The sequence below is a fragment of the Ptiloglossa arizonensis genome, chromosome 8 (assembly GCF_051014685.1).
Source record: "Ptiloglossa arizonensis isolate GNS036 chromosome 8, iyPtiAriz1_principal, whole genome shotgun sequence".
In the NCBI taxonomy this organism is placed as follows: Eukaryota; Metazoa; Arthropoda; class Insecta; order Hymenoptera; family Colletidae; genus Ptiloglossa; species Ptiloglossa arizonensis.
In genome coordinates this window covers 1,756,812-1,767,843 of record NC_135055.1, presented here as the reverse complement: position 1 = coordinate 1,767,843, position 11,032 = coordinate 1,756,812, and the positions used below count along the sequence as shown (strand labels likewise).

General features: G+C 32.9%; 2 protein-coding genes across 9 annotated transcripts; both read left to right on the top strand.

Moving 5' to 3' along the window:
• The first annotated feature begins 457 nt into the window (after positions 1-457).
• Dmpd (F-box protein dampened) lies at positions 458-6,147 on the top strand. 8 transcript variants are annotated; one of them, XM_076318804.1, is made up of 7 exons: positions 458-608; positions 813-1,253; positions 3,639-3,919; positions 4,042-4,290; positions 4,377-4,572; positions 4,743-5,119; positions 5,258-6,147. In XM_076318804.1, the coding sequence occupies exons 3-7, from the start codon at positions 3,677-3,679 to the stop codon at positions 5,642-5,644; spliced, it is 1,452 nt and encodes a 483-aa protein (XP_076174919.1). In that variant the 5' UTR covers positions 458-608; positions 813-1,253; positions 3,639-3,676; the 3' UTR covers positions 5,645-6,147. The 8 variants fall into 8 exon arrangements, with proteins under 8 accessions (XP_076174919.1, XP_076174917.1, XP_076174916.1 ...); XM_076318802.1 differs by adding an exon at positions 1,958-2,095 and having other exon boundaries at positions 461-1,253; XM_076318801.1 differs by adding an exon at positions 1,947-2,095 and having other exon boundaries at positions 461-1,253.
• Positions 6,148-8,807: 2,660 nt separating this feature from the next.
• On the top strand, positions 8,808-11,030 carry Bigmax (helix-loop-helix-leucine zipper transcription factor bigmax). Its single transcript, XM_076318810.1, has 5 exons — positions 8,808-9,391; positions 9,625-9,774; positions 9,896-10,275; positions 10,369-10,482; positions 10,570-11,030. Exons 1-5 carry the CDS (start codon positions 9,355-9,357, stop codon positions 10,624-10,626), a joined length of 738 nt encoding a protein of 245 aa, XP_076174925.1. The 5' UTR covers positions 8,808-9,354; the 3' UTR covers positions 10,627-11,030.
• The last annotated feature ends 2 nt before the right edge of the window (positions 11,031-11,032 follow it).

The following is an 11,032-nucleotide window of genomic DNA, read 5'->3' as shown; positions in this document are numbered from 1 at the left end:
AAATAAATGAAAATATTCATTAGGAAAATTTATTTACTTCGTGATTAATTTCTTATTCATTATTGAAATTTTTGTTCGTTATTGAAATTGTATTCGTTAGTAATAACAATTTATTAATTGTCTTATTATTGTTAAAAAAAGTAACTGGAATATGTGAAATTAATGATAACAATAACAATATACATTTTGTAAGTTTTTATACGTACACGTATTTTCGTAAAAGAGACGATCGAAAATGATTTTCTCTACTTTGGCTTAAATTAGCATTAAATTCTTAATGATTTCTGTTTCCAGATTATTATCGTTACTAGATTATTGTAAAATAATACATAAAACCTTTGTATCGTCTTTTAATTCGAATTACACGCTCTTCCTATTGATTAGCGCAATCTATAGATGTCGCTAGCGGGCACTCGAAGATCAAAATTTTTACGAGTTTCTCTCCTGTACACGATGCTACTGTGGTAACGGACTCACATCTTCAGAGGACAGAGATGATCTCTTCCTACACGGATTGTGGGATAGTTATTAAAATGCTGTCAGAATAGCGTGCGTTGCGAACTGGCCCGCGCGAGTCGACCAATCGAGAATCGTTTGTGAGTCGGTGGGTACGTTTTCACAGAATGTGATAAAACCGTTGAGCAAAGTGACGATACTACAGATACACATATGTATGTATGTACAATTTCGTCGCGATAGTCGTCATCGTCGACGTCGGCGTTGTTTGTGCGCCGATCTCGATTCTGGCTCCGAAAACAACGATTCGCCGTTAAAGCGAACCGCACAAAGTACAGAATAAATTATTCTCACAGTTGATCTTCTGTTTACGAGCGAACAGGCTGCGTTAGATAGTGACATCGTTATCCTTCATTCTGGTATTTATAGAGCCGAAGCTGATGCACTCGACAGCGATTTTCTGAAGGGGAGAGAAACAGGTCTCGGGATAGGTAACGAAAAAGAACCATTTCGATGCTGCACGCGCGGGCTTTTTTCCGGGTACGATTTACGCGTGTGAGTGCGCCATAGTTACACGAGTATATTGCACTAGGAGAAAAAGAGAAAGACTTAGAAAAGGAGCCACGAACGAGAGCGATAGGGCTACTCGAGAAGAAACGAGAGAAGCTTCGATAGTGAAACGGAGTGAGAACGATTGCGTTAGCAAGGGTCGTGAGGAGAAGGAAGGGATCTCCGTCAAAATGTCGCTGAAAACACCAACGCGGATGCATTGATTGCTTTTCGTCATTTAACAGGGGGTATGTGCTCTTTCTCGATATCCTCGCGCCTTTTTTTTTCTTTGTTTCATCGTTCTCGCGAGAAATGTTCTCGTTACTTAGCGTCCGAAACGTACGCAGCTTCTTCGAAGCATATACAGAGAAAAAGTCATAGGTGCATCGATTGCGCACGGTCACCCGGTTTTCCACTGTTTCCATCAAATACACCTTTGGGTAAAATATACCTTTCAAACAATAAATAGGAAATAGGATATTTTGTATTCAAGCTGATTCATCGTTATTGAAATAAAGTACTGTTTTACTTGCATCATTAACATTTTACTCGCAATGCCGTGAAAATAGAAGTACGGTATTTTTTAAATTAATTTGTTTTGAATAAATGTATCCAGATATGCTATTTAACTATTTAAAATTGGAGTACTTGAGGTACTGTTTTAAATAATGGATCCCAAAGGTAGTGTAAATGAAACAGTATTTCAAATGTGACATGAAAACGTTATTTGAATAGTCAAAGGATAAAGTGAAAATATTTTATTTTGAAAGATAAATTCAATGTGACAAAGAAAATACCTTATCTTTAATCATAAAGTATTTGAAATATTTGAAATGTTTTGTGAAAGTAAAAATTAGTCTAAAATAGATTGTGTACTATAGTTGGGTAATTTTAAATAAGAAATATTTTATAGACCATCAACTTGGAAAATCTGTTTTGAGTTTCACATTAGGATGTCGAGGGCCTGATCCCGAGTCCCAATTCATTACGCTTTGTGGCTTGTTGCAAGAGCATTACAAAATGCACGACTGTCTTTTAGTTATGCACTTTTGAGGACATCATAAATGTAGGAAGAATTGTTTAGTTAAATGTAAGTATAAGTTCAGGGACTATGTCTCTAATCATCAATGTATTACCTTTCTGATATTTTCTTTAGATTGTTTTTATCTTTATGAAAGATTTCAAGTTTTAAAATAAACTCCTCAAATAGAACTATTTTATTTCTCAAGTTTTTACATTATGTTTGAAATGTTATTTTATTTGATTGACTTTGATGCTTGCTATTTAAAGTGATAGTGCAGCTATTACCCAACTTCAGTTCACAGTCTATTTTAACTTACTAACTAATATATTTCAAATATATTAAATATTTCAAGACTAAACACGTGTTTTATTTGACACTGAAATTGTAAACCAAAATAAAATATTTTTATTTAATTTTTCGAATATTCAAATAAATCTGTTTTTTTTTATATGTTTTTATATTTGAAATACTCTGTAACTTGTATCCACATTAGGATGTACTATCTAACATAGTATTATAAATACTATTTATTTCGAATTTTACCCGGTTTCGATTTGCATCAGTTTTGTATAACTTTGTCTTACGTGTTGTGTGCACAACACATCACGGCCATTTCCTTACAGTGGCGGGTAAATATATTTATACGCATCTGTTCGTATTCTTTGTGGTTTTTATTTCTTGGTTAACGTACGTACATCATTGACAAAGACAGTCGGTGATTGCGCTTACAGTGCTGATGATACAAATATTCGTCGTCGCCGAAACTAACCATCAATTGTACCGCTAGGGTATTTTTTTTAATCCAAGATTTTGATACTCGTATCGAAGTTTGAAACTAACTAAATATCGGAAAATTTAGCTTCCGTCTCGCGACAACATTTTCTTTGACTTTTTGTTCGCACTACTGTTAATATTTACCATTTTTTTTTGCTTTTCGACAACCAATTAGAAGAATCGAAACGTATGTGAAGATTGTCGCAAATCTCTGTAGGTTACATTGCGGATTTGTTTTCCGTCGATACTCCGATTCTTCAGTACGGTTTTTGTCAGTAGTTCGTTTTTAAGTGTAATATGTCCTAAAAAAGTGTAAGACTACAATAGCGGGAAATTTTGTTACATTTACCGTCAATGAAAGTAAAAGTCTCTGTCTTTTTGTAATGTTATTTGTAATATAATTCAGATAAATAGCTTTTTATAAAAGCTGAAATTATTGTACATATGTTGTGTGAAAATAAATTGGTACATCGGATTGACAGTTTTAATTATTTCTTTCATAACAAAACAGTTTGTGATTCTGAATGTTTTAAGTAGTATGAAGATGTGTATGTATATGCATACAATTATAATTTTTATAAATACATATATAATTGGTGTATAGTAACATTTTTCAAAGATCTTAGTTAAAAGTTTTTCAGGTATAATTTGATTTTACAGGTATATAGAATGTGGAAACAATAGTTTTATGATAATACAGTATAGTTTTTATTGAGTCTAATGAAACCAATTTACATTTTCTTTATTTTTATTGTGCGGCAGTTGATGTTCTTAGTTCTTTTGTTGAAATTATTATACATAAATTACTTCTATTTACAATATATTGTATTTTTAGGTTTCTGGTAAAGCTGATTACCTAACCACATTAAAAATATGGTATCAACTCGTCAATCGAGTAATATGGGAGGAAGTAATGCGGGTGGGCCTGTTGCTGAAGTTGCAGATGTGAGTCCATCCAGGAGACAACAGTCTGTAGCAATGGCTAGTTCTTATAGTGGGGCATCAGTATCGGATCCACCTTTCTTTAGTAACTTGAATCTTATTGCCTTACCAGTTGAAATTCTTGAAAAGATTTTCAGCTATTTGGACTATAACACTGTAGCTCATTTACGTCCAGTAAGTGGAAATTATAGTTACAATTAAAACATGTATTTTACACATAGTATGGATTATTTATGAAATTTTTTAAATAATGTAAAGTAGTATATTTAACTCCATATATCACTTATGTTTTGCAGGTTTGTCACCAGATGGATCGTGTTTGCGGATCAATATTAAATTCCACATTTCAGAAACTTCAAGCACAAATGTTAAGTCGTTTTCAAGCAATTAAAGCGCAAATGCCAAGACGTGAATCTGCACGTCGTAATCATCCATTAGCCTGTGAATCAGATATAATTGAAACCCTTCACATGCGACTTACTTTACTTCAAATGAGTTTTGGCAAGCACATTGAACGTAAACATTGTTGTTTTTTTCCAGGGGAGGTAATTTAACTGTTTTTTATAGATTATAAAATTAAAAGGGTCTGCTATCAAATATTTGAATATTTCTAATTTTAATTATATTTCAGATATTAGACGAAGTTTATCGTATTTTACATTATATAAAAGTGACTCCAAAATTAGCCAGACCATATAAAGTAACAGATGAGCTATTTGATTTAAGTACTATGGCTATGGAGTACTTTAAAGAACGCATTGAACCAACACTACCAGAAATTCCTTATTTCGGAGCCGATTTCTTAGATCTTGCTGGGACATTCTCCTGTGAGCAGAAAATTTAAAGTCTTATACTTCTTTCAAACCTTGAATTAATTTATTATTTTGTTGTATAATTTGATATACTTTCCATTATATACATACATACATACATACATGCACGCACGCACGCACGCACGCACGCACGCACACATGTATATTTTATTCAAATGTTACAGCTTCTAGTAATGTGAGTAAGCCGTTTATATGTTTGGACTCTACGCCCCTGAATGCAGGAAGCGGCAAGGCAGGAAGCAATAGCGGAGAAGAAGGATCTCCACCACATTCTTCGGATGATCCTGTTCTCTTAGAATCCAATGTATCACCTCCACAATCAAACATGGTATTACGAAAACGGATTCGTAAGATCAAACAAGGCATGAAGCGATACAATAGTCAGTTAACATTAATGCGTAAAGATTTAAGAAGTTGCAAAGCAAAAATAGCTGAACAACAAAAACAGATAGTCGAATATGCTACACGTCTTGATGACAATGATAAGAAGAACGAGGAGACCTCCCGCAAATTTAGCACACTCCTACAGGTATTTACTAAGGTACACTTAGTACTCATAAGTATAATGTATGTTTAAAAAGCGTTTGGTTGGTTAAATATTTTGTGGTAATATTGTTAAGCATCTTAATATTTTCTCAATTCTTTGTAGCTTACAAAATTAGATACATATATTTTGTAGGAATTGAACAAATGTAAAACAGAGCTTCAGTATTGGCGATCCAAATCTCCAGCGATACCAGTGTGTGTAGTTTGTGGTCAGTCTATGTTGGTACCATCAGAAGATATACAAGTTTTAACCAATCAAGGTGTACTACCAGAGACGCTTGATGAAGGATTGGACTTCATTCCTATAGCAGACGCGCAAAGTCCGACTGAAGTGGCTCCACCGCCAGTAGTTACACAGCCTTCATCGCCACCACCGACTGTGGAAATGGCACCACCAAAGGCTCCTGTGCCTTCACTATCTACGAAACGGAAATCTACTACAGAGGAAACACCAAATGATGCTGGAAAGAAACCTCGTCGTACTACCAAATCACGTCAGGTCAAACGTTCGAAGATGTAAATCGATTCTGATCATGGTACAAAAATATCTAACATCCTTACTGGGTTTTCGGAAGAGGTCTTTCTATTTAAAGTAAATATGTTTCTTTACGCCAGCGAACGAATGATCTTAGAAAAGTACAAAATTCTTTCCTGAACGTCCTACATTTCGCGCAACGAACCTCATTTTGAAAATTATAGCCACGTCAGTTGCCGCGTGAAAGGAATTGACGCGATTAATTTTCCTATTTTATTACGGACGGATTTGTCACACACGGTGGCATCTACAAATATTCTAAATGATAGCTGATCATTCGCGTCGTTCGTAAAGCAACGCAGAGCAACTTCTTCGGACCCTTTTCATTGTTATTTTTTCGCGATGGTATACACAAGGATAACGGAAGCGTTGAATCTTATGTGAAATGTTCATTTTATAGTAATATCTTGCTCGTGCATAAGGTGATGAATAAGAGTTCACCTTCTGTATTCCTTGACTAGAAATAATGCACTGATTTATTCGCTATACGTTTCTGATTTTTTTTCTCTTTATTGTAACGATACTTTTCTCCTAAACACTTTATCCTCGACAATTTAATTAAATACCCACCAGACAATACAGGAACAAATACATAATGCAATTTTTAGTAGTCTCACAAAAAAGAGATTCTTTGTATTAGTCACTACAAATCAGTGTTTGATGTTTAACACTTACGAAAAATTTCCGCTTATATATTTTACTGTTTAGTACAGTGTTAATCAAACAAAAATCACTAGACGCAATGAATTTTGTTCCGTGTAGGCAGGGGGATGTTCTTGTCTTTATAGAAATTTTTATATAAAATTTCGAGTGGACATTGGATATGATTCTAGCAAATTTTATTTTGCAGTATCAATAAATAAGTACCTGAGAGGACTGAGTGGACTGGTTCGCGCAGGTACTCCAAGTTCATCAATATTCATATCAATTTTCTAATTTATCTAAGTCTGCTCAATTGAAAATGAAATAATTTCTCTTCAATATGATTTGTGTATACCACTTACGTTATTATGATTAACCATAAAATGAATAGTGAAAGTCAAAGGCTTTGAGAACTGAATTGCTTTTGCATAATCTCATGTGATATCAGTTTATTTTTCTGAATATCGACAAGTGAACTTGTAATAAAAAAAAATTTAATAGAGCAGCTCACCACGATGAAATCAAAATCACTTATTGATATAAAATTTTGTGAGCCTTAAAAATGCGATGTTGGGGAGAAAGTGAATTGTAAACGTGAGTAAAACATGCTAAATACCTTGAAAGGTATATTTTGTTTTTAACACGCCATCTTTTGAATAAGCGATTATTTCGCAGGATGGTGTATATTGCAATATTTATAGTGCTAGGAAATTATTTATAGGATCAATTATTTATAGGACAATGATTGTCAAATTATTTAAAAAATTTAAAAAAAAAAGTGATTTTTTAATTTATCAATCACGTTGATTAAAATTTACTAAATCCACACCACATTCGTAAGGAAAGGGAAGAAGAAGGAAAAGTAGGAAGCACTGAATGATTATTTAAATCAATCGAAATTTCGCGTTTACGTAATTTCTTTTTAAATCGGACGGGTTACCCTGCGCGATTCTCGTTGATCGGTCTGTGTAGATTCAATTATTTTATTTGCACCGATCCTAATTAATCTTAAAGATGCGTAGTTCGAAATATTGTGAGTTATTATTATTCATGATTCTAGTAATAAATATAAAGGATACTGATAATAAGTAAATGATACTTTATTACATATATATGTATATATGTATATATGTATATGTATGTGTGTATACATGTATATATACACATATATATATACACACATACATATACATGTATATATATACGAGTGCGGTATTTGCCAGGTATGCATACCACATAGAGCACTTTAGTTTAAACTTTAATGGAACAATAAGATATAATAATTAATTAATGATGAAATAATTATCGAAATATGTATATATATATACATATATATATACATATATATATATAATTTTTTATCGATGTCGAAAATTAATTAGGAAAAATAAACCTAGTGAGCAGACGGGAAAACGTGTATGTCATAACACGCATGTGTGAGATAATTTGAGCGAGAGAATAAGAGCGTGTGATATATGAAAATACTAAATTCAAACTTAATAAGAATTTACGATGTGATGCTTTATCGATTTAACTGCGGGAAAGTGACCTTTATTCAAATAAAATACACGTGGGGTGTTTCTGGCTACAAAAGATATGTGTGAATTTTACCTAATGTTATGTTGATTAGGATTGCGGGGGCGGGCGTAATTAAATCGCCGTGTCGGAAATTTCGAAATGCTTGCATTGTATGCTTATGTCGCAAATAGCGGTACGTTCTGACAGATTAAAAAAAAAAAAGAGGAGAAAGAAAAAGAAAATTTAAAAACATCGAATAAGTCGTGTAACAAAGACTCTTTCTACACGAATATATCTAGGCCCCTGATGTAACAGCATCCTGTATACAATCTTCGAAGAATTGTATTTACGAATCAATAACTGAATGTACCTCATGTACTTCTACTGAAATATTTACTCTTTCGACGATACACGTTGCCAGTTTATTGTCTTAAAATAGTTTACAGTCCTCGGCTTTCCGACATTATCCGTCCCCGAACGATACAAATGTAGCGTTGTGTACTACGTATATGAATCTACTAAGATTAATCGAATATAACAATGAATACACAATTAGAGGTAGACTAATTTCCTAATTAGTAGTGCCGTGTGTTAAGATTGCGAGCACAAAACGATAATTTTGAATTTCGATTCATCACGAATTAATCCGAGGACCATGTTCGTTCGCAGTATGTATATACTAGCAAGTAATGGTCTCCGGATCAGGTACACAATAAGCAATTACAAAGAAAATACCATACGCGTGTACTTTGGGAATTACAGACACGAGAAGGAATATAGGAATACAATTGCCAGCGTTACGACCCGAAACGTCGTACCGCCGAAAAATATAAGTTATCTTAAATGGTTTTACATGTATTAAAGCGATTGTAAATATATATTATAATATATATTATATATATATATATATATATATATGATATGTGTATGTAATATATATTATATTATAATATATTAGATACACCTTATAATAAACGTAATTTAACATAAATCGTACCCTTGGATGCCTTTTATGTTTGCATTACATTAAAAAAGAACGCAGATGCACTAAATTCTCTGCGGTTAAAAGTGGTTAACTGATTTACTGTTCTTAACTTACTATGACCTTGACTTTCACTTTCGTCTGCTAGCCGAGCACGTGGCTTCGTTTGACAGCTTAAACCTCTTTTGTTTCGATAGGTGGCGACCCTGCTTCGTCAAAGCGTCGACCATGCTCAACAGTTACATTTCTGTCGAAGATGGCTGTGTCCACATATAGTAATATCGCAAAATAATTTTTGGGATTGTTTATTTATCGCAAATATGATATCGTATTTGTACTCGATACAGATCGAGGAAATTTTTCAGGGCTAATGTGTGTTTATTAACGTAACACTTTGTCAATCAAATCTTTATGGATTACTGTGTTCTGTTATTTTCCACTTTCGGTGTTAATCTTACTTGTTGCAATTCTGTTGTATCCTTCCCACGTGCGTGTTTTAATATTACTTTGTATCTTCCTCGCGTTGATCTTTGACAAATAAATCATTGACGTAATGGCTGATACGTTGCATAAAGATGGATATGAAATGTGTGAGTGAAAACGAACTTTACGATCCTAATTTTATGAGTTCATTTCCCCGTTGTTATCAAATGTTCCTTGGTACAAAGTTTATATATTTCATACCAAGTGATTTTCAAATAATCGACGCTTAATATTGTAATATGAATATAATTTGATATTCTTTCAATAGTTTTTATTATATTTAAGGTATTAGGTACAATATTATCAATTGTATTGAATATTTATTATTTTGTGTAAGTAGCAAACATAGCAATGCGTGGTGGAGGTGGTAATATGGCAACGGATAGTGACATGAAGCTAGAGCCGTCTAGCCCTACAGAGAAATTCACGTTCTCTCGTTGTAGTAGTACTGGCTCAGTAAATACACCATCTTCTTCTGCTCATAATACAGGTAAATAATGCAATTAAATAAAATAATTGATTTACACGGTAATTTATTATATAAGAATTTTTCAAAGTAAAAGAGAATAATTACATTTCAAATAGAATGTTGTGAAACTAATTATTTATAGAGGATGAGGACAGCGATAATAAGAATTCGACGATAAGTTATAAAGAACGCAGGAGAGAAGCACATACTCAAGCTGAACAAAAACGAAGAGATGCCATTAAAAAAGGATACGATTCTCTTCAAGATTTGGTTCCTGCTTGTCAGCATACTGATTCATCGGGTTATAAGCTTTCCAAGGCTACTGTACTTCAGAAATCAATTGATTATATACAATTTTTATTGCAACAGAAAAAGAAACAAGAAGAAGAACGTAATGCATTAAGAAAAGAAGTTGTTGCTTTACGTATAATGCAAGCTAATTATGAGCAAATTGTTAAAGCACATCAAACTCAACCAGGACAGGCAGAAATGCGAATATCCGATGAAACTAAATTTCAAGTGGTAAGTTTAAAATATGTTTTGTACTATTGCATAAATATTAAGATTACAATTAAATTAGTTTGGAAATATTTTATAATTTAAAATTTATTATAGTTCCAGGCAATTATGGATCGGTTGTTTCAAACATTTAATAACATTTCTGTAGCAAATTTTGCAGAATTATCTGGATGTGTGTTTAGTTGGTTGGAGGAACATTGCAAACCTCAGGTAAACAAATTATTCTCCAAATTATTACACGTATTCCGTTTATGAATCAACACATAATGCTTAATAAATAAATAACAAATGTTTCAGACTTTGCGAGAAGTTGTACTCTCTGTACTTCAACAGCTTAACAGCCAAATCAGCTAGTTGAATATATTACTAGAATTGATAATTGCACAAGACGATGTTTATACAAATTTTTCGCTGGTACTTAGATCAATAGTCTGTAGAGTTACCAGAAAGGATAGGAGTATGTGTTTTATATGCAATACGGGTAGCATAATGATTGCCTGAGAAATATAAATAGAAATTTATTTTATATATTAATAAAGATGTAGATATAACCATTTAATGTGGTGTAGAATTCCCTCCATGTCGTTATTGGCGACTGGAGGATGTTATATATTTTTATCAGAAATTTTTTATTACATACATTTTGTCACATATATACGATATACAGCGTATGTACATATATGTATGAATATATTCGAGTATGTACATAATATATTAACTGCAATATAGCAGCTGGAAATAAAAGTCCAACAATCTCTGT

What these genes read in the sequence shown, in the direction of transcription:
- Dmpd (XM_076318804.1), top strand. Translation starts at nt 3,677, where the DNA reads ATGGTATCAACTCGTCAATCGAGTAATATGGGAGGAAGTAATGCGGGT. An exon ending in CTGTAGCTCATTTACGTCCA is followed by an intron (nt 3,920 to 4,041) that starts GTAAGTGGAAAT and finishes TATGTTTTGCAG; the next exon opens with GTTTGTCACCAGATGGATCG. An exon ending in GTTGTTTTTTTCCAGGGGAG is followed by an intron (nt 4,291 to 4,376) that starts GTAATTTAACTG and finishes ATTATATTTCAG; the next exon opens with ATATTAGACGAAGTTTATCG.
- Bigmax (XM_076318810.1), top strand. Translation starts at nt 9,355, where the DNA reads ATGGCTGATACGTTGCATAAAGATGGATATGAAATGT. An exon ending in TTCTTCTGCTCATAATACAG is followed by an intron (nt 9,775 to 9,895) that starts GTAAATAATGCA and finishes AATTATTTATAG; the next exon opens with AGGATGAGGACAGCGATAAT. An exon ending in ATGAAACTAAATTTCAAGTG is followed by an intron (nt 10,276 to 10,368) that starts GTAAGTTTAAAA and finishes AATTTATTATAG; the next exon opens with TTCCAGGCAATTATGGATCG.